Genomic DNA, 24,247 nt, shown 5'->3' with positions numbered 1-24,247 from the left:
ATACAGAGCTCAAGGCTGTATGTGGTCAGGAGTACAGAGCCTGACTCTTAACCATTACACATCCTGGCTGCCTCTCTCTGGAGGACTCTAGACAGCCCTATAAGAGAAGCAGAGCTGCAGAGATTTAGAAAACATTCCATCATCTGCCCCTCTCCTTGTGGGAGGGCAGGAAGCTCTGCTCCTGAGGCAGGGCTTGTGTAAAGATCAGTCTTTGAGATCTAGACTCTGTCTAGGCTGGGGGATGGGGACACAGTCGTTGAGACTCAATCTCATCATGTATAAAACAGAGAATATAAAACTTACTTTATAATTTAAGGATCATAAATAATGTGCTCAGAAGGGTAGTAGGCACTATTTTTTTCCATCTCATATGACCTCAAACTGTGCCAGTGTAACTTACTCTGAAATTTGAGCTGAAATGAATGATATAAATAGATGTAGCCCTCTATCGCATCTTAGAAATAATCTCATTCTCTTCATTTAATAAGTGTTCACTGTGTATCTACCATGTGCTAGAAAGTCTTTGAGGCTCTGGCGATACTAGAGGCTCCAGAGGCTCTGGAGAGTTATGAGAAGAGGCAAAAATTGCTGTTTTGATAGAGCCAATGCTTTAAAGTGGAGAGGCAGAACAAGTGAATTAAATAGAAATATAATGTGTTGGGGCTTCCCTGATGGTCCAGTGGCTGAGACTCTGTGCTCCCAATGCAGGGGGCGGGGCCTGGGTTCAATCCCTGATCAGGGAAGTATATCCCACATGCCACAACTAAGGATCCTACATGCTGCAAATAAGATCTGGTGTAGCCAAATAAATAAGTATATATTTTTTAAAGAAATGTAATGTGTCAGTCATTGAGAAGAGCTATGGAGAGCATAGCACTTAACATCATGGCTTCTTTTTCACACAAACATGACATATAGTAATCAGCAAAACATAAATAAATCCTTAAAGTGATATGTTTTCCCTAAAAATGAATTGGTAATACCCAGAAATTCCTTAAGACAAGATGGTAGACTCTAGATTGTTTCTTATGAGACTCTCATTGATTATTATTCCAAGAACATGTATCCACTCTAAGTTAGCTAAGACCTCACAGGCTCCCAGAGAATGGACAACAGAGGATAACTACATAAAGGTTTAGAGCAAAATGGGCTGCACCTAAACGGCAGAAACTGGGTCAGTATATCTTAGCTCTGGATCTGACAGATCGGGATTCAAAAGCCACCTCCATCACTTTTTAGCTTTCAGTCTCAGACAAGGTAACCTCTTTGAGCCTCAGCTGCATCATCTTGGGATGATAACCACAGTACCTACTTCATAAATTGCTATGAAGATTATATAAGACAGCATGTGTAAAAGGTTTATTATAGTACCAGCACACATGAAGCAGTCAATACTTGTTTGTCAAATACATAAATGAATAAATGAATCCATTCATTGAGAGATTTGGGCTACTTTTGCTTTCATAGCAAAGACCTACTTTTCAAAAATCTTTCTAATAATGTGACCTAAATAGCTTGCAAACACCTAAGAATTATAAAACCTCTTTCTCTATTTCTTTTCTTTTGTGCTACAAATCTAAATATTTATTATGTACTACTCAGGAAGTGCCAATCCTGGTAACCATGCTGAGCTGTATGTGTTTCTCTGATTACACTATTATGGTTTTACAAAGATAAGCATTTAATTTCTGAAAAAAAAAAATGCCATGCAGTTAAAAATATTTTCTATCCATAACAGATCCAAAATTAATGTTACTTTTTTTAAAAAGCAAAATTGTTTCAGCCTAACTTAGTGTGCAGATATTAATAGGAAGTTCCAAAAGTGATAGGCATGTAAAAGTAAAGGTTCCAAATTAACCAGAATTTATGGCAGAATCGAACACCAGGATGAGAGGAGAACACACTTATGGTCAATTAGTGTACAACAGAGGTGAATATACAGTGGAGAAAAGACAGTCTCTTCAATAAGTGGTGCAAGGAAAACTGGACAGTTCCATGCAAAAGAATCAAATTAGAATACCCTCTAACACTGCATACAAAAATAAACTGAAAATGGATTAAAGACCTAAATGTAAGACCAGAAACCATAAAACTCCTAGAGGAAAACATAGGCAGAACACTCTTTGACATAAATCAGCAATATTTTTTTGGATCTGTCTTCTAAAGCAAAAAAAAAAATAAAAATAAAAATAAACAAATGGCGCCTAATTAAACTTCAAAGCTTTTGCACAGCAAGGAAACCATTGACAAAATGAAAAGGCAACCTGCTTAATGGGAGAAAATACTTGCAAATGATATGACCAATAAGGGGTTAATATCCAAAATGTATAAACAGCTCATGCAACTTAACATAAAAAAAAAATTTAAACATGGGCAGAAGACCTAAATAGATATTTTTCCAAAGAGGAAATGCAGATGGCCAACAGGGACATTAAAAGATGCTTAACGTGGCTAGTCATCAGGGGAATACAAATCAAAACCACAATGATGTATCACCTCATACCTGTCAGAATGGTTGTCGTCAATGAGAACACAGATACAAATGTTAGCAAGGATATGGAATAAACGGAACTCTCCTACACTGTTGGTGGGAATGTAAATTGACGCAGTCATTATGGGAAAGAGTTTGTAGGTTCCTAAAAATAGAACTCCCATATGATAAAGCAATTCCACTCCCAGGTATATACACATGAAAAAAAGAAAAACATAATTTGAAAAGATACATGAACCCCAATGTTCACAGCAGCAATATTTTCAAAACAGGCAAGACATGGAAGCAACCTAAATGTCCATCAACAGATAAATGGATAAAGCAGATGTGATATAAATATATGATATATGTGACATATATGATAGTGATATATATATGGTCTATATATGAAGATGTGATATATATATATCATATACACATATATAATATGTGTATAATATAATATATATAATATATACATAATACTCAGCCATAAAAAAGAATGAAATTTTGCCATTTGCAGTAATATGGATGGACTTGGAGGGCATTATACTAAGTGAATTAAGTCAGACAGAGAAAGACAAATACTATAAGCACTTATATGTGGAATCTAAATACAATAAACAAGTGAATACAACAAAAAGCAAGCAAACCTACAGATACAGAGAACAAACTACTGGTTACGAGTGGTGAGATGGGGAGAGGGCAATATAGGAGTAGGAGATTAAAATGTGCACACTATTTTGTATAAAATAACATACAAGGATCTATTGTACAACACAGGAAATATAGCCATTATTTTATAATAACCATAAATGGAGTACAACCTTTAAAAATTGTGAATCACTATATTTTACACCTATAACATATAATCACCTATACTTCAATTAAAAAATTCCAACAAGAATAAAAAAAGATGAGGGGGCAAACTGCAACAATCTGTCTCTAAACACTACAAATATAACTGTATAAGCATTAAAATATAGCACACTAATTATAATCTTGAAAAAATTTTTTTCTTAGTATTTATTAAACTAAGCTGGTGGCTCTAGAGGTAAAGAACCTGCCTGCCAATGCAGGAGACATAAGAGACCTGTGTTCGATCTCTGGGTCGGGAAGATCCCTGGAGGAGGGTATGGCAGCTCACTCCAGTATTCTTGCCTTGGAATCCCATGGACAGAGGAGCCTGGCAGGGTGGTCCACAGTTGCAAAGAGTCAGACATGACTGAAGCAACTTAGCACGCAAAATAGCAGCTTCTTTTCTACCACAAATAAAGCTATAGCTAGCAACAACTTTTTATAGCTAGTAAGTTTTGCTAAGGAGTGTTTTATTTGGCTGACATATATTAGGAAGATACTCAATGCCTTTCCTCTTGCCTTAGGAATCTACAACCCCAGAACTTCATTGCTCTGCTCTTGTTATTTTCATTTTTCCATTACACTAAAAGTTGTCAATGAAGAGATGTAGTACAGAAATACTCTCTTCATCTAAGGATTAAGTTCCACCTGCTCCAGGAAGAGTTTGGGTTATGACACACATCCCCATCTGTGCATTTCTATGTATTTTCTTGGTGGGAACAATGTGTAATTTTTAGTTTGCAAGTCAGATTATTTTTACAAGGAGCTGATAAAGATCCAGGTCAAAATTTCTCAGCAAAGAGATAATTCTAGATGATGAATTCTCTCAGAGAAAATTATTTCTTTGCAGAGTCTAAAGAGAGAAGACACTTGCTGAACCACACCCAAGCTGAGCTCACCTGTAACATCTCAGTCATTTTCTTCCCCTTTGTTACTATCGTTGTCTTCTTGCCTGAGGAGTTGTTACCTGACAGATCTATGTCTGAATTGCTGTAATTCTATGGACTTTTCATCTATGAGTTTGCAAAGACATTCCCATCGAAGCAAAATGAACGATTTATGTGCTAATAAATTGAAAAAAGCAGGTCTATCATCACCTAGAACTTTCTTTAATCTAGATCGCTTTGGCAAATAAATTGTAGAAGTAAAATTTCTAAGAATTTATGAGACAATTCTTCAGGAAATTATTGCTCTTGCCATTGCCGGCAATGAGAGTGGATTCAACTGATTTGTTGTGATAAAAGATCTGATTGCCTGGCCAAGAAATATGAAGTGTTAAGAAGCACATACCAGACTGAAGTCCTTTGTTTGGTAAAATATATCCTTTCTAATTCCAAGTAATGGGTTTTATCATGATTTGAAGCTATCTAATAACCAGAATTTTATATCTATATCTGTGTTTATTTTGATATTAATATAGCTATATATCTTTATAAATCTCTTATATACAGAAAGATTATATATATATATGTATAATTCATGATAGGTAGATTTTATACATGTGTTTAAAAAAATTTTTAACCAATGTTACATTATATTTTGCACTGCTGTGGAGGTTAGCCAGATCTGTTGAATCAACACAGAAAGAGTGGGAGGACAATGTACTGTTAGGTGACTATCCTGTTTCTTAGCACACATTGTGCTTTGCAGATGTTTGCTTATATCTCCTATGTTGCTTTAGAAGATGTTAGAAAACTATCCTGATGGGACTGATAAAGATGAGTTGGAACCTGTGACCAGCAGCTGGATGAAGGGAGCCTGAATCCTCCAAATCCTATGGATATAGTGTGCTTTCCTTGATGTTCCTGCCAAAATAAGGTTGGAAAGCTAGGGAGATCTGCAAGAGATGTGTCAGAACAAAGCCGCTACAATTTCTAAGTTTCAAAAACCTTGCTTGCAAATGACTGCAAATTAGCTCACAATTTTAAACCAATGAATCTCACAACTGTTTCATCAAATTACTTACAGAAAACTGAGAGAAAAATCCAACAACTATCCTGTGCATGACGTGCCAAGCAGACATTCAAGTACAGTCCGTTTCGTTTGGGTCCTATTTTAATACTGCAGTGCAGATCTGCACATCTATGCCAAGATACATATTTTATAGGAACTGCTGAGAGCTTTGCAATTTCACCCTCAAAAAACTGAATAAGCACAGGGGACTTCCCTGGTGGTCCAGTGTCTAGGACTCTGCACTCCCATGCAGAGGATTTGAGTTTGATCCTTGGTCGAGGAACTAGATCCCACATGTTGCGGGGCAACAAAGCCCATAAGCTGCAACTAGAGAGGCGCACGCACTGCAGCTACTGAGCCCACGTGCTCTAGAGCCCGCATGCCACAACTACAGAGAAGCTCCTACATGCTGCAACAAGACCCAACACAGCCAAAGATAAACAAACAAAAGTCTGTAAATGACATTAAAACCTTAAAAAAAAAAAAAAAAGACTGAGTAAGCATGAACAACAAAATTGTTGAGCAATAAAGTTACTTCTTTATCATCCTGGTATAGTACTCCTCCTTCAATCATTTTGAATCTAGTATATTCATTCTTCAAACTCTGTTCAAAGATCCTCTATATCATGGCCCACTTTATACACTTTAGCTCATTTATTCCCCCAAACAAGGTAATAAGAAAAAAAAATTACCCCATTTTATAGAATATTGTAACTTAGGTTAAGAAACTTGCAGAAAAAAAAAATCCAAAGAAGACTTTTTTAAAGCATTAAGAGGTTTCACTTTTACACAGTATTAAAGACAAAATGATAAGAAACTTCTTTCTATAAACCACTTTCAGATGCATTGAGCTTCTATAGGCTAAGAGCTGGATACAAAACAATTAACCCAGTAGCACTGAAATTCATCAAAAAAATTGTTTTGTCTCAGTCGATGGTGTGGGGTAGAGATTTTGAGGGATTTTAATACTTGCAGAGTCCTGGAACCCATGAAGGTGAGAAAGAAGAAAGTAACATGAAAGTGATCCTGAATTTTCTTTTTCAACAAATAAATTGTAAGAGGGAGAGAGAGGGAGAGAAGAAAGAAAGGAAAAAGGCAAAGAAAGAAGACAAAGGAGAGAGAAAAGGTAAATCTTTGAGTAAAGGGGATGTAAAAAAATACATGAACCAATTGCTGTTCATGAATTTTGTTGGGATCCTGATTTCAACAAACTGTGAAGAAATGTTCATGAGTTAATCATGAATGTTCAAATTCCGATTTCATTTTGTTAACTTGTTAGGTGTGACTGCTATTTTGATTATTTTTTAGTCTTCATCTTTGACTTAGTGGAATATTTATGGATGAAATTACATAATATCCAAGATTTACTTCAAAATTATCCAGTGTGTGATGTGTCAGTGTGGAGAAAGTGCCAGAATAGGCAAATGAAGCAACATTGATCGTCTTGTAATAATTACTGAAACTGGATAATGGAATCATAGGAATTCATTATACTATTTTATCTACTTCTGAGTATGTTTGAAAATTTTCCACCATAAATAGGTAAAATTTTTTTTTGTTTTGGTGAATTTTTTTAAAAAGGCAATTCTTGGATCATGATACCATTGGGACACTTGGCAAGGCAAACTGTTTGGAAAGGTTACACCACATCAAATTATCACATATAAAGCCTCTTAGAAAATACACCAAACATATGAAGAACCAATTCATTAGTAAAGGTCAGCAACCACACGCATATAAATGTGTATGCATGCACACACACACATTCTCTTTCTCTCCTCTCTCTTTTCCTCTTTCTCAGAATTAAAGCCACATGAATTTCAAATAGCAGAACTAACAAATAGAGCTTATAAAAAAAGTACATTCAATATATAACTATACTATTGGTTTACAAAATAATTTTATATATGTGATTTGTAACTTTTTTACATAACCATCTACTGTGAACATATTTGAATAAATAAACATTTTTCAAAGTAAATTCAAAGTAAACAGATGTAAAATAAGGAATTGAAAATACAAACAAACAACAGGGCACTTTTGAAAATTCCAGGAATATATTAAAAAATCAATAAAAGCAAAATAGGAGCTCTAGAAATGAAAAATAAAATTATTGGAATTAAAAGCTCCTGGAAAAGTAAGAGGCAGATTAAATTCAACTGAAAAAGGGAATACTGAACTAGAGATTAGATATGAAGAAATAACCCAAAATATGGCACAGAGGATACAGGGAGATGAAACTTAACAGAGAGGTTGAGAAATATGGAAAATAAAACAAGAATGTCCAAATACATCTAACAGCATTTCCAGCAAAGCGACTAAAGAGAAAAGGGAGATAATATTTGGAAAAAATAAATAATGGCTCAATTTTTTTAATTGATGAAAGACACAAAAGTCTTAGATTCAGGAAGCATACAATAGAACCCACAGATAGGCATATTGTAGTTAAACTACAAAACCCCAAAGAGAAAAAATCAGAAAAGCAACCAGGGGAAAGGGGCATGTTATTTATAAAGGAAAAACAATTCTATACCAAACTGCTTAGCAGCAATAACTGCAGTCAGAAGACAATGAAATGGTATATTTTTAAATGGGAAAAAATAGCTGTTAACCTCGGACTAGTGAAATATTTTATAATCATTATCTTGTATGTGGTTATTAAGTAGACTAAAAATGTTTAATGAGCATGGGAAAATGAGGAGAAACATATTCATCTAACGTTGGGAAATTTGAATATACATCTCTCAGCGTGATATCCATATCAAGCTGAAAAATATTAGTAAAGATGTAGAAAATTAAACAACATGATTAAAAAGCTTGATTGTCAAATGAAATACAGAACCCTAATTTTAAACTGAGAGAATTCACATTTTTTCCAAGCTAAATGGAACATTTATAAAAAAAAAACTTAGTCACATACTAGATCACAAAGTGGGAGAAGGCGATGGCACCCCACTCCAGTACTGTTGCTTGGAAAATCCCGTGGATGGAGGAGCCTGGTAGGCTGCAGTCCATGGGGTCGCACAGAGTCGGACACAACTGAGCGACGTCACTTTCACTTTCCGCTTTCATGCATTGGAGAAGGAAATGGCAACCCACTCCAGTGCTCTTGCCTGGAGAATCCCAGGGACGGGGGAGCCTGGTGGGCTGCCGTCTATGGGGCCGCACAGAGTCGGACATGACTGAAGCGACTTAGCAGGTAGCAGATCACAAAGTAAGTCTCATATGTCAAAGGATTGATAGTATGAAAAACACATGAACTGAGCACAAAGCAATTAATTTTAAATTAATAATCAAAAGATAACCAAAAAGGATATTAGAGAAAATTCAAATAAACGGTGAGATATTCTTTGCTCACACAGAAAGTACAAACTGAATGAAAATACAAAAGTATTTTTCTTGGAACATGAGAAGCCAAATCTAAAATATATACAGAAGAAAATATAGCTAAAACTCAGGACAATTTTGAAGGAGAATAAGATAGGGGTAGGGATTCCCAGGTGGTGCAGTGGTAAAGAATTTGCCTGCCAATGCAGGAAACACAGGAGACACACGTTTGATCCCTGTGTCAACAAGGTCCCCTGGAGTAGGAAATGGCAACCCACTCCAGTATTCTTGCCCGGGAAATCCCATGGAGAGAGGAGCCTAGTGGGCTATAGTTTATGGAGTCACACAGAGCTCAACACTTCTGAGCGACTGAGCAAACATGCAGGGAAGAGTAGGGGTGGATTTGCTGATGCCATCATCTTTATAACAAGATGCATTACAGTGCTACTTTAACTTAGATAGTGTGATATCGACACAGTGACAGACAAATAAAACAACAAGATTGAAGAGAATCATAGATACACTCCTCAAATCTAATATGGAAACTTGGTAGATGATAAACGGAAACTGCAGATCAGTATGAAAGGACTGATTACTGATGGTACCAAGATAATTAACACTCCAAAAATAAAATATGAACACTACCTCACATCCATATGCAAAAAGTTAGACCACTTAAAGATATAAATACAAAAGCACACTTTCAATATTTTCAGAAAACACTAGAGAAAAATACCTTTTGACCTTGAAGTAGGGGGAGATTTCCTTAAAATATATCAAAGCATATACCATAAAAAGCTTAATATATGTAAATGCATTAAAATTATTTTCCACAACAAAACCATCATAAACAAAAGAAAGAGATGATACCAACTAGGAGAAGATATTTGCAGCACCTAAAACCACAAACATTAAGTCACAATGATAATAAATCTTATAAAACAATAAGAGAAAAACAACTCACAGAAAATATTCATTGAATAAATAAAGGATAGAAAACACAATTAAGCAGTCAATAAACATATATGTTTAACACCAGTAGTAATCAGAAAAATATAAATTAAAATAAGAAATCATTGCACACAAATAAGATAGGCAAAAACTAAAATTATCTGCTATTTGGCCATAAAAAGTAATGAAATTTTGCCACTTGCAACCAAATAAATGAACTTGAACAGCATTATGCAAAGTGAAATAATTCAAACAGGAAAAGACAAAGGACAAATACTGTATGATATTGCTTATATGCGGAATCTAACAAATACAACAAACTATTGCACTGGTCATAACCAACACCCTCTTCCAACAACACAAGAGAAGAGTCTACACATGGACATCACCAGATGGTCAGCACTGAAATCAGACTGATTATATTCTTTGCAGCTAAGATGGAGAAGCTCTATACAGTCAACAAAAACAAGACCAGGAGCTGACTGTGGCTCAGATTATGAACTCCTCCTCATTGAAAAATTCAGACTTAAATTGAAGAAAGTGGGGAAAACCACTAGACCATTCAGGTATGACCTAAATCAAATCCCTTATGATTATGCAGTGAAAGTGAGAAATAGATTTAAGGGCCTAGATCTGATACATAGAGTGCCTGATGAACTATGGACTGAGGTTCGTGACATTGTATAGGAGACAGGGATCAAGACCACCCCCATGGAAAAGAAATGCAAAAAAGCAAAATGGCTGTCTGGGGAGGCCTTACAAGTAGCTGTGAAAAGAAGAGAAGCGAAAAGCAAAGGAGAAAAGGACAGACATAAGCATCTGAATGCAGAGTTCCAAAGAATAGCAAGAAGAGAAAAGAAAGCCTTCCTCAGCGATCAATGCAAAGAAATAGAGGAAAACAACAGAATGGGAAAGACTAGGGATCTCTTCAAGAAAATTAGAGATACCAAGGGAACATTTCATGCAAAGATGGGCTCGATAAAGGACAGAAACGGTATGGACCTAACAGAAGCAGAAGATATTAAGAAGAGGTGGCAAGAATACACAGAAGAACTGTACAAAAAAGATCTTCACGACCCAGATAATCACGATGGTGTGATCACTGACCTAGAGCCAGACATCCTGGAATGTGAAGTCAAGTGGGCCTTAGAAAGCATAACTACGAACAAAGCTAGTGGAGATGATGGAATTCCAGTTGAGCTATTTCAAATCCTGAAAGATGATGCTGTGAAAGTGCTGCACTCAATATGCCAGCAAATTTGGAAAACTCAGCAGTGGCCACAGGACTGGAAAAGGTCAGTTTTCATTCCAATCCCAAAGAAAGGCAATGCCAAAGAATGCTCAAACTACCGCACAATTGCACTCATCTCACATGCTAGTAAAGTAATGCTCAAAATTCTCCAAGCCAGGCTTCAGCAATACATGAACCATGAACTTCCTGATGTTCAAGCTGGTTTTAGAAAAGGCAGAGGAACCAGAGATCAAATTGCCAACATCCACTGGATCATGGAAAAAGCAAGAGAGTTCCAGAAAAACATCTATTTCTGCTTTATTGACTATGCCAAAGCCTTTGACTGTGTGGATCACAATAAACTGTGGAAAATTCTTCAAGAGATGTGAATACCAGACCACCTGACCTGCCTCTTGAGAAATTTGTATGCAGGTGAGGAAGCAACAGTTAGAACTGGACATGGAACAACAGACTGGTTCCAAATAGCAAAAGGAGTTCGTCAAGGCTGTATATTGTCACCCTGCTTATTTAACTTATATGCAGAGTACATCATGAGAAACGCTGGACTGGAAGAAACACAAGCTGGAATCAAGACTGCCGGGAGAAATATCAATAACCTCAGATATGCAGATGACACCACCCTTATGGCAGAAAGTGAAGAAGAACTCAAAAGCCTCTTGATGAAAGTGAAAGTGGAGAGTGAAAAAGTTGGCTTCAAGCTCAACATTCAGAAAACGAAGATCATGGCATCTGGTCCCATCACTTCATGGGAAATAGATGGGGAAACAGTGGAAACAGTGTCAGACTTTATTTTTGGGGGGCTCCAAAATCACTGCAGATGGTGACTGCAGCCATGAAATTAAAAGACACTTACCCCTTGGAAGAAAAGTTATGACCAACCTAGATAGCATATTGAAAAGCAGAGACATTACTTTGCCAACAAAGGTCCGTCTAGTCAAGGCTATGGTTTTTCCTGTGGTCATGTATGGATGTGAGAGTTGGACTGTGAAGAAAGCTGAGCGCCGAAGAAATGATGCTTTTGAACTGTGGTGTTGGAGAAGACTCTTGAGAGTCCCTTGGAGTGCAAGGAGATCCAACCAGTCCATTCTGAAGGAGATCAGCCCTGGGATTTCTTTGGAAGGAATGATGCTAAAGCTGAAACTCCAGTACTTTGGCCACCTCATGCAAAAAGCTGACTCATTGGAAAAGACTCTGGTGCTGGGAGGGATTGGGGGCAGCAGGAGAAGAGGACGACAGAGGATGAGATGGCTAGATGGCATCACTGACTCTATGCACATGAGTTTGGGTGAACTCCGGGAGTTGGTGATGGACAGGGAGGCCTGGCGTGCTGTGATTCATGGGGTCGCAAAGAGTCGGACACGACTGAGCGACTGAACTGAACTGAATGAATATAACAAAAAAGAAGCAGACTCATAGAACAAACTAGTGTTTACCAGTGTTCAGGGAGGAGCAATATAAGATGAGGGGCAATGTTCACTGCAGCACTATTTACAAAAGCTAGGACACGGAAGCAACGTAAACGTCCATTGACATTAATAAATAAAGAAGCTATGGTACACATATACAATGGAATATTACTCAGCCATAAAAAGAAATATATTTGATTCATTTCTAATCAGGTGGATGAACCTAGAGCCTATTATACAGAGTGAAGTAAGTCAGAAAGAGAAAAACAAATAAAGAGGGGATGAGAAGCCCAAAATATTGGATGTGCAATAGGCTCAAGGATGTTGCACAATCCGGGCAATATAGCCAATATTTTGTAATAACTGCAAATGGAAAGAAACTTTTTAAAACTGCACTAAAGTTTGTTAATTAAAAAATATAAGTATTTTTTAAGTTAAAATTGTCTGGAAGTAACAAAAGTTGGCACGTATATAGAACAGTGGGTGGGACTTCTGACTTACTGGGAGTGTAAATCTATACAACTTTAGGTTTGCAGTACTGATTTGGCAATATCTAAAAAGTTGAAAATGTCTGCATCTGAAGACCCAATAATTCAATTCCTAGGAATATTCTTTAAAAACTTTGAAATGTATGTGTAAAGAGCCATGGAACAGAACGTCCACTATGTCACTGTATGTAATTGTGAGAAAAAAATTCTCTTTTGAAAGCAACCTAAATTTTCACTAACAGGAGAATGAGTAAATAAATTAATTGCTGCATACTTGTATAATGAAATATAGTATGGCAAAAATGAATGAATGATATCCATGAATTATTATAAATAAATCCCAAAAACAATATTTAAAAATGATATTTTGCTATCATTTATATAAAATTTAAAACAGGAAATAATTGTTGGTTATTGATCTATACATAAAAAGTATGAAAACATGCATAGGCATGATAAATACCAAATTCAGGATATAATCAATAGATACCTCTGGAGAAGGAGAGTAAGGTAAGAGAGTATGATTAAGAAAGGAAAGAGGCAATTTCAATGTATTGCAGTGTTTTCTTTCTTAACAAAATGAAAACAATTATGATAAAATATTAAAACTTGAGGAATCTGGATAGGAAGTTGCTTTATTATTCTGTCTATGCTATTATATGGGATTCCCAGGTAGCACTGGTGGTAAAGAACCGTCCTGCCAATGCAAGAGACATAAAGTGGTGAGGGTTTGATCCCTGGGTTGGAAATATCCCCTGGAGAAGGGCATGGTAACCCATTCCAGTATTCTTGCCTTGAGGATCCCATGGACAGAGGAGTCTGGTGGGCTACAGTCCATAGGGTCGCAAAGAGTCTGACATGACTGAAGCGGCTTACCATACATACATGCATGCTATTATACAGTTACACCTTTTTATAGTTAAACTCATAGGATTGTATAGAACTGGCCATACTTGTTCAAACCTGCATGAAAATAAAAATAACCTAAATTTATTTGAAAATGGTAGAGCTGGGATTGTACCCACATTTGTTTTACTCCAAAACTAGAGCACCTCCTGCAATCTCTGGCCCCTCTCCTTGTCTTTTCTGATTCTTCCCAGACAGGATTAATCACACCTTCTTCTGTGCCACTTTCTTCAAACACTTGGTTTTAAACCTACTGCAGTTGATTGTGTGTGTGTGTACATGTGTGTGTGTATTCCTCCATACACAGCTCCTGGTGGCAACCTGTATGGCATATGGAAAGACATGGGGAGAATGGCTAAATGTGAAAGGTTTCTGTTTTACAAGTCAGTAATCTTTCTCTAGGGCTTTCCAGGTGCCTCAGTGGTAAAGAACCCAAATGCAGTGCAGGAGATGCAAGTTCAATTCCTAGGTGGGAAAGATCCCGTGGAGGAGGACATGGAAACCCACTCCAGTATTCTTGCCTGAAGAATCCCATGGACAGAGGAGCCTGGCAGGATACAGTCCATGGAGTTGGACATGACTTAGTGACTAAACAACAATCTTTCTTTTATAGGCTTCTGTTCTGTTGCTTGAAGCTAATCATCAATAGGTTCTACAAATACATACTTTTGCAAAGTAATCTATTTTCAAAGAATATAAGACAAACTAAAATCGTGTTTCAGCATTTCTCATGAATCAACACAAGGGTTAGAAGTGCTACATATTTGTGGAAAAAATAAAGTACAGTTCATTTGTTCCATTTCAGGATTTTTCAAGTCCTCAGAAGCAAAAGGAATCTTATAAATGTGGAGTTAGCCTACTCCAGAGGTAGAGAGAGGCTTCCCAAGTGGTACTAGTGGTAAAGAAGCCATCTGCCAATGCAGGAGACATCAGAGACATGGGTTCAATCCCTGGGTTGGGAAGATGCCCTGGAGGAGGGCATGGCAATCTACTCCAGTATTCTTGCTTGGAGAATCCCATGGACAGAGGAGCCTGGCACGCTATGCTCCACAGGGTTGCAAAGAATGGGACCTGACCGAAATGACTTGCACACACATGAAGAGGTGCAGAGTTCAGCTGTATTTTATGATATAGGCATAATTAAGTAGGTTCTCAAATTAGGTCCCACTTTAGAAATGATTGCACAGATGATTCTACATTAATATTCCTGGGCCCATCTCTCTGAAACAGCACAGTAAATGAAATTTGATGAAATTGTCTAGTATATAGGAATTATACAGTAAATCAATACAGAGTCAATCATAACTGAAGCATAAATGAGAGAACCATCCTGTACAGCCTTTAAAAAAACATTATCAGGTGGCTTTTCTAATGAAGAGCAATTTTTACCACAACAACAACAAAACAGGATATAATGGAATGCCAAGTAATATATAGTAACATTATTTCTTTAAAATGTGCTTTGTCCTCTTCATCATGAAGAGGTCAGTGTCCCCAGGCAGCCTGTAGCCTCTCCCGCATTTCCTCTCTTTCCTTCCATGGCAACATGGGTTAGCAAGACACTGAGCTTTTTGTGATGTGTGTGTGAGGACAGGGAGAAGGGGGAGCGAGCCTTCAGGGAGGTCTCCAGGTGGAAAAATTTGTGACGCACTAGATTCAGTCACTGAATGAGAATTGTTTACCAAGGGTTCTCGAACACAATAGTTACAGTTACCTTATGTTCATTTAAAATTTTTTTGCTTGGTCTCAGGGCCCTTAACTCTGAAACCCTCTCATCGTAGGCATCCCAGACAACTTATTCATGAAAGGTTACGTGACAAAGCCAGCCGGAGCGGTTTGACCCATCTGTTTCAGCACCTGAGTAGCCAGGCGCACGACAGACATGCATAAACTCCCCGAATGTGGAACATGTATACTAAAACGGTCAAATTCTGCCTTTCATTTGTAAGCAGTCACGGAGAAGTTATTCTGCTTCAATTATGAAGTGTCCACCTTCCAGAGACCTAGCTTGCCCTTTCACTGCCTCTGAAACTGCACCCCTCCACTGAGACAGAAGGGATGTTCTTCCTGTGTTCTTCTCCCTACAGGCTGAAATGCTATTTCCCTTATCTTAGAAAATGCCTCCCTCATACTTTTCCTGGCACAGCTAAATGGCATGGCTAAAAGCCTGATATGTGTGCCACACCTGATATTTTAGAAGGAAGCTGGTAAGTGTTATTTTTTTCCTTAGTAATAAAGCAAAAATCCATTCCTTAGTCAGGGTCTAGTTAACATATTAGCGATTCCTTCTTTTTTTCTTGTCATCTGTCATTATCTTCTACACAAGAGAGAGGCCTTGATAACAATCTATCTTAAAGGGATTTTAATGGCTCGTTACAGAGAATGCCGAATTAAACACTTTGAAAACAACAGTTGAGTGGGATGCCGCTAAAAGAGCCTCCTTGAGGTTTCCACAGCCTCTCCCAGCCGGGGAGAAGTTGCTCATTTCTGCAACAACAGAAGCAGGCCCAGCGAGCTTCTTCAGCAGAATGTGGGAATGCGATCTGTGAACAAACCATTTGCTTTCTAACAGCCACTTACCGGCCTCATGTCAGAGCGCAGGAAAGACAGCACTGCAACACTCAGATTCATGACTGTGTTAGGCTGTGGATGTGACTCTAGCAACCTTAGATCAGAGAGCATCGACTTTAAATAAGCTCAAAAATCAAACCAGCGACATTCCAGGATGTCTCTGGAACCATGGCCCTGCCTTTGTTTACTACTCGTTTTGGACTGGGATTGGACCAAAAGGCGGCGTATCAGATGGTTTCAGTCACTCCTCTAGTCTTTCTCTCTGGGATGGTTGGGGCTTATGCAGCACAGTTCAGGATTTCTAAGCTGGACAAACAGGATCAGATGAGAAGCCCTGTGCATGAGTGCTCAGTCGCTTCAGTCTTGTGCAACTCTTTGAGACCCTAAGGACTGCAGCCCGCGAGGCTCCTCTGTCCATGGGATTCTCCAGGTAAGACTACTGGAGAGAGTTGCCACGCCCTCCTCCAGGGGATCTTCCCTACCCAGGGATCGAACTCACATTTCTTGTGTTTCCTGGATTACAGGTGGATTCTTAAGCACTGAGCCACCGGGCAACCGGGGAGAAACCCTGATGGCAGACCAAAGCGGGGATCCACCAGGGGCTTCGGGCTGGAGGCTGTGACAGCATGAGCCCCCAGGTGGGAGCACCCCTCAGGCTTTATTTTGACCCATTCCACAAAACAAAGACTGTTCACCTAATTTTCAAAATCATCATCATAAAATAAAAGCATCAGCTGCATTATTATAAAGAAATAATCAGCCACATATTAAAAAGCATCAGCTGTATATTATTCAGGGAAGAGAGCTGACTTCCCTGAATTCTAGAAAGACCAAGCCTGAGATCACTGCTCCCAGAGGCCAGAGGGCTCATTCAATTGCTGAAAATCTGAGCATACCCCTAAGGCCAAGCTCAGTCTACCATCCTCATTTCCTTGCCTCAGAAGCCAGGGTGTCATGTAGCTAGATTCTGACAGTGACTCACTCTTGGAGCAATAAGAAAAGTTAGAGATTTACTAAACAGTGAGTACTAAGCTTTAAAAAACTGAGGGGACAAATGAAATGCCTAAGCTACTCTTAGAATTGTATGTACCACCTTAATCTACTTGATTTTATTTTTTCTGAAATTTGACACACACAATTAGTACAATGCCCTGAAAATACCTTCCTCCATATATTTCACTACTGGCATGAACCTCAGTCATGCCACCTCACAGCATTGCCAAGTGTCAGCTTACTAGCTCAAACTTCTAGATGTTCCATGAAAGCCACGGGATCTTCATGAAAAAGATGAGAAAACACATTTATGAATCACTGAGGTGGCTGTACAAGTGGATATTCCTCACTGAAAGGGTTATGGATTGAATTATGCCCCCCTCCACCCAATTCCTGTGTTTAAGCCTTAATCCTCAAGGTGACTGTATTTGGAGATACGGCTTTTAGGAGGTAATTAGGGTAAAAGAAGTTGTAAGGTGAGGTCCTAATCCTACAAGACTGGTGATCTTAGAAGAAGAGGAAGAGAAAGATCCCCTGTTCTTTCTTCATACATGCATCAAGGAAGGACCACCTGAGCACATAGCGAGAAAGAGGCCATCTGCAAGCTAGGAAGAGAGCTCCTCACCAGAACCCCACCGTGCTGGAGCAGACTGAGACAGAAAGGAAAATGTATTTCAGTTATTGCTGTACGTGTAAGTTCACATATATCAATTTTAAAATCCATCAGGGTGATCAAGCGAGTTGCCTTGTTCAGGCTTCTGACGTTACTCCTGCCAAGTTTTATCTCATACAGAGATCCGAGGCAGCATCCAAACCATTTGAAAGAGGACATGCCTCTAAGATACACTTTTATACAGTTGCAAATACCGTTCCCAACGTCCATAAGAAGTTCCCCTTTAGCTTATAAACTCATTGTATTAAACCTAGACTTGAATATTTACAGCAAGTAGTAACTAGAGGATTAAATACGTCATCACAAGGTCTCATCCAACTCTGGATTTTGATGGGCTCTTTAGAGCAACATTTCTCTGGTTTGCCAGGACCTAAGTCCTAAAAGTGAACTATGCTTTGCAGCAAAATGGTGTCTAATTAAAGTTTAATGAGTGGATTCCACCCTTATTCTACAGTAACACAGAGACGTGCACACTGAACTCTCCACATACCGTTGTGTGTATCCTTTAATGTCAATGGCAGTCCCTCAGGGTGCAACACAGGCAAGTGGACCCAGGTAAAGAACACCCTTAATAGAAATGTCATGGGCAAGGCTAATTGCAAGAAAAAATCTAGAAAACATCCATTTCCTCAGACCAAATTGAGAGTAGACATCATAACAGCAATCTATGAAACTATTAGACCAAATATTAGGAAAACCTATACCACTGCTCTCTTTGTAAAAAGGTAAGGTTGCAAATGTTGACATCTACCATTCAGCCACATCAATCCCAATTTGTCCTAATTTATTCAAGTTAGGAGAATACAAAATAAATCATGTGACTTCTTGTTTCTTTTTTAAATCCTGCAGTCATCTTATAATCTGAAATAAAATATCTCAATAATGCTAAGTTAACATATTCTGAATAATTTTGAAACTCAAGAGCCCAAAATGGAGTAATAACACACTCCTTATTACTACCTCTCAGTGTTTTTCAGCATTATCAATAAACTTAAAATTCTCTATTTTGGAAAATACATTTGTAAGTCGTTTTTTCAAACCATAGTTTAAAGTGGATTTATACAAGTTAAAACAGAAACTCTAATAATAAGTATGGAATACAGTTCAATTCAACACACATTGGATACCAACATGTGTCAGAATACATAATGGCCCCATGGACACCTAGTTGACTTAAAGAGAATTACCTGCTTTACTTTTTATTTGATCATCCCCAAAGTCTATGCAGGGCTTTCCAGGTGGCACAGTGGTAAAGAATCCACCTGCCAAAGTAGGAGACACAAGAGACATGGGTTCGATCCCTGGGTCAGGAAGATCCCCTGGAGTAGGAAACGGCAACTGCAGTGTTCTTGCCTTGAGAATCCCAGGGACAGGGGAACCTGGTGGGCTGCCGTCCATGGGGTCGCACAGAGTCGGACACAACTGAAGCGACGGAGCAGCAGCAGCAAGACTCTCAATTATTACAATAAATAAGTTTTATGAATGATATTAAAGAAAAACAACATTCTTCCCTAAAAGCCCTTTTCTTAAATTTTCTAAAGTGATTCATGTAGTATATATCTCAGGGATTTTATTCCAGCTAGACAGGGGTAGGAGGTGGGGTATGTTAGCAACGGAGCAAGAGTGAGGAAAACTAAAACCACAGTAAGGCAAATAAGTTCCCACTTTTCATGGGAATATTCCCTACAAGGGCCAAGAGACTAACAAATACTAAACATTCCCATTGGGATGAGAAGCAAGAGATTGCTCTTAAATTGACTTCAGAGTAAAGATGCCAAAGCAAATAAATCACTGTAAGTGAAATACTTTGAAAGGTAAGTGGACTTTAAACATATTTGCGTAGGCTAAATTTTTTAATCGGAAGTATTCATTACTGTCAGATATGATAAGGCCACATGTCCATCACGATCTCTGGAGACCTCCTCCTAGTATATGATTCATTATTTTTAAACCAATACCTAGCTGAGCAGACATCCCCAACAAATGTTACTGAGTGAAGAAAAATAAGCAAAGATTCAAACATGTTATGCTTCACCTAAACCAAAACTGTATTAAGTAAAATGGAAGTAAAGGCCCCAAAGTTCTCAGATTTCTTCAATCCACACACAGCTTTTCATCAAGAATAATTCTGGAATGACGACAAACTCGAATGCCTATTCAACCCAGCTACTCAAGCCATTAATAGAATAAAATGCTGCGCAAACTTGTGTTTCCTAGGATCCCCTTTCTCTAGCCAAATGCATCCTCAAAGACCCTGGTTGACTTTGCATTGTCTCTGTGAAGTGACTTGCAACCCTCAAGCTATGTAGAAAAAAATGTAGGAGAAGAATGGCACTCTTACAGGTTACATAGCCTCCATAGTGGCTCCATTCTTTTTTTTCTTTCCTTTATGAGAATCTTTTGTAATTGAAGTAAAAAGACTTCAGTCATCTCTCTGATGGAGAGTGAGAAATAAGTAAGAAATAAGTTGTTTTTCTAAAATTCCTCAACATAAATCTCAGATCAGAGAACACCAATGCCTTTTTTTTTATAACTAGAATTTCACTGCACATTCCTCAAGTCACCCAGATACTGGTCACGAAGAAGTTGCTTAAGTGAGTTCATCTGTATACTTGGATTCTATCACGGGAATGGTGATACCCAAATCCCAAAGGAATGGGATAGCAAGCCTTGTACAGAGAGGGAAGTATCATGGTCAGAGGCAACCAATACAAACAGAAATAGAGGAGTGAAGCAGGTCAAGCTGTGGATGAGGACGGTGCTCAGTCTAGGTGCCCTGCTTGAATTCAGCGTACATTCCAGAAGCAGGTTTGACTCTGCCCTATTCGCAGGGAATGTTGACCTGTACTTTGGTCTAGCATGTCTGCTCAACAGGGCAAACTTTCCAGTATTCCTTGACGGATATACCAGGCCAGAATCACTCCCTGTCCCTAGGGAAAAATGACCCTGAGGAGGCCCTTTCCCCCCACCCCGCCCCCCAAGTTAGTTTTTAGAAACCTCCAGAGAGATTCAGAAAGTTTTTTCAGTTTTTCAGTTCAGTCGCTCAGTCGTGTCATTCAGAAAGTACTGGACTCAACTAATACCGCTAAGACTGCTAACAGTAACTTGGCTGAGATCAGAGAAAGGTGAGATGGCCGACCTGATACCTCCTTTAGGGTTCAAACTGGTCTTGGAAACGGAGCAAGTCCAAAGTGACTGTTCTTCATGATTAGAGATAAAACAGAGCCACTGCTGCTAGCCAGTGCTGCTACCAGTGACTGCTCCACTCTTTGCTAATAAAAGGCACAAACTCACTGAACATGTACCCCAAGTCAGGACTCTAAGTGTAAGAACACGTATTCACTTACCTATTCCTCAGGACAACCCTAAGAGGTAGGAATTATTATTAACATTTGGATTTCATCAATGAAGACACAGAAGCCTGGAGAAGTTAAAGGAACTTGCCTTCACTGAGTTATTCACTTAGACTTACTCAGCGAATAACAGCGGGAGGTGGGGGTGGGGGGCCAGGTTCGTCTCCAGGCAGAGTTCTGCTTCTGTACTTTACCATCCTGCCTCCCTGCCTTTTCTCTTCCCTGAAAACTTGGAAGAGCGCCCCAGGACCAACCACAGACAGCGTGACAACAAGCATGGTGTCTGTGGGAAACAGGGACATGTTGCCTGCAGCCTTCCTCCAGCTGGGTTGAATTTTTCCTCACCAGGCTCCTCAGGGTCCCTCCTCACTTGTCTCAGGCCAACTCCACTAACTGCTCTGCTCTGCATATGCTCTCCGTTGAAAGAGAAGACTACAGATATCACCACACAAATATCACTACCAGAAAACTCCAAGTGGATCCCAGATCATAACCTAGAAAACTGGAAAAAAAAAAAAACAAAAAAAAAACAGAACTGGCTGTAGATAACACTCTTTGCAACACACCCAAGGAGCTTCCTGGGCAACTAGGAACATGGGATGCTCCTACAAGCTGCTCATGAAATTTCAGTTGCAAGGTTTGTACGCTCCTGTCTTGAACATTAAGACAATTTTTTCCCCAGCTAATCTGCTTTTTTGGTACTGGACTTTTTTAAAGTTGGAGTAAAGAATGGATAGAAAACACATTTGCAAATAATATTCAAAACCACCACCATATGAGAAGTTTCATTCCTTTCTTCTATGAATTCGCCTAGCCTTAAAGAACAGACATATTTTCCCTCTGAGTCTGTTGACAGTCACTGAAGTGACTAAAATACCCAGTATATCTTAGTGAAAAGCTATTTTTAAAATCACTTGATTTAGAAAACTCCAATCATGATAATTTCATGGGACTTCTTAGTACACAAATTAAAAGTTTTAAATTACTCTGCAAGAATTTGAGAGTTCAAATACTCTTAATTAGAAAATATCTGCATCAATGCATATTTAATCAGGTGTTTTTAACATCTGCCCCTGATACAAAATTATTTTGAGGGTTGTTTTGTGAGTGATGGTTCTTCTGGTCAGTAATTACGGTGAGGATGCCATGTGAGACTGGGAGTCAGAAATGTGGATCCTGGTCCCTCCTGGCTCTCCCATGCCTCACCTCTGGACTTTGAGAACGTCATTTAACTTCTCTTAGCCTGTTTCCTCATGTCCACAGATAAATAACAGTTCCCACCTCAAAGCGTTGTTCCATAGACCAAACGAAATGATGCAGGTGGAAAGGATTTTTAGTGACTCCGAGGCAATATCATATAATATTAAAATTACAAACTAAAGGTAGAAGTGGCATGGCTTAGTGAGGAAAGCGCAGATGTATTCTGGAGCAAAAAGGTATCAACTTGGCTGATTTACCAACCTTGGTTCTCTCAGTTGAGAAATGGAAGGATAAGAACTATCCCATAAGACTGATGTGAGGGTTAGAAATAATATGTAGGGCCTCTAGCAGGACAGGCCCAAGTAGGTGCTCAATAAATGGCACCCCTTTCGTATCAGAGAAAACGTTTAATTAAGCTAAGTATGCTGTGTACAAACACAACAGCTGAGCGGCGTTCTGCTTGGAACAGTACATCCATTAGCTGGGTCCCAAATAGACTCCCGCCTCGGCCAGCGCCCTGGGTTTATCCCACTTTAGACTCCAGTGGATTAAGGCTGTGCTTGCTGTATTCGCATTTCCTGCCTTCCACCACTGTTTTCTAAAACTTCCTAATGGAACCTCCGATTTAAAAAATAAAATCAATTCTACCCAATGGGGCCACTCCACGCACAGGATTTTTCCTAACTTGCTTTCACAAGATGAACTTATTCACTTTTTTGCTAGTCCTGGAGGGAGGAGGGTGGGGTCTGTGGGGCTAGGAGAAGGAAAGAGCCGAAGTGGATCTGCTGTTGTTACTGAGAATGTTCAAAGTGACCAGAATAAGCAGCCTGGGCCTCGCCTCCCCAGCTCCAGCGCCCGAGGGTCAGGAGTGTCGGAGGCGTTCGGAGCCGCAAGCAGGACAAGGGCACGAGCCCCGCCGCGCCAGGCCTGAGCAGACCCGGTCCGGCGGGCATCGGTCACTGAGCCGCCGCGAGTTAAGAGGCTTGTTGCCGGGGAAGGGCGCATGCAGGTGGGTTAGTGGTAACTCGACCATGCGGCGTGGCATTCCTGTCTGGCAAACGCGCTCAGGCAAAACAGACTCGATGCTTACAATGATCCCAGCCCAAAATGGAGTGTCTCTGACTAGCAGGGAGGAGCTGATGCCGGCCATGAGGAAGCCCACCACGGTCACGGCGATGCCCAGCGCCAGCTGCAGCAGCGCGAGCAGCAGCGGGAACCGGCAGCCGCAGCACTTCCGGGCCTCCTCCCCGCTCTCCTTGGGGGCCCCCGCGCCCCTCTTCGGCCCCATGTCGTCGGGCCCCGCGGCGTCGGCGGCTGGCGGTCCCCCTTGGCTCCGCGCGCCGCGGCCGGGCCGCTCCCTGCCCATGGCGGCTGCGGGGGCGGCAGCGGCGGGGGCGGCGCGGGGCGGGTCGCGCCGGCCCGGCTCGGCGAGTTACGGAGGCTGAACAAATATGGAAAACATTTGGAGCCACTGGCCGAGCCTCCGAAGGCCACGGGGAGCCCGCGGCGGAGGGGGAGTCGAGGGGGGTCGCCAACTGCCAACGCGCCGGGCAGGACGCAGCGCCCGCAGACTCCTGCAGGGCGGCCAGGCGCCTCCCAAACCCCGCGCTCTTTAGACAGGCTGCGTGTGCGCGCGCGTGCGTGTGTATGTGTGCGCACGTGGGGGGTGTGCGTGCATCTGCGCGTCTGTGTTTGGTGTCTGTTTTCCCCACTTCAAAGCCCAGGATTTTTTCGCTTGTGTTTTTGTTTTTGTTTTCTGAGAGGTGCAATGCAAGGTGACGAATGTTTAAATCACTTGAGTTTAATTAGTAGACAATTTAATCCAAAAGAGGCGTTACTAGGCTCC

At 39.9% G+C, this 24,247-nt stretch overlaps 1 protein-coding gene across 1 annotated transcript in view; it reads right to left on the bottom strand.

The window, feature by feature from the left end:
- The window catches only part of SSPN (sarcospan), a 45,946-nt gene extending 22,166 nt beyond the window's left edge, over positions 1 to 23,780 (bottom strand). The window contains exon 1 of the mRNA XM_027541574.1: positions 23,492 to 23,780. Within this exon, the coding sequence (XP_027397375.1) occupies positions 23,492 to 23,767 (276 nt within the window). The 5' untranslated portion in view covers positions 23,768 to 23,780. The remainder of the gene's footprint in view (positions 1 to 23,491) is intronic.
- Positions 23,781 to 24,247: the final 467 nt, after the last annotated feature.

The sequence above is a fragment of the Bos indicus x Bos taurus genome, chromosome 5 (assembly GCF_003369695.1).
Source record: "Bos indicus x Bos taurus breed Angus x Brahman F1 hybrid chromosome 5, Bos_hybrid_MaternalHap_v2.0, whole genome shotgun sequence".
Classification (NCBI taxonomy): Eukaryota; Metazoa; Chordata; class Mammalia; order Artiodactyla; family Bovidae; genus Bos; species Bos indicus x Bos taurus.
This window is presented reverse-complemented; position numbering and strand designations above follow the sequence as displayed.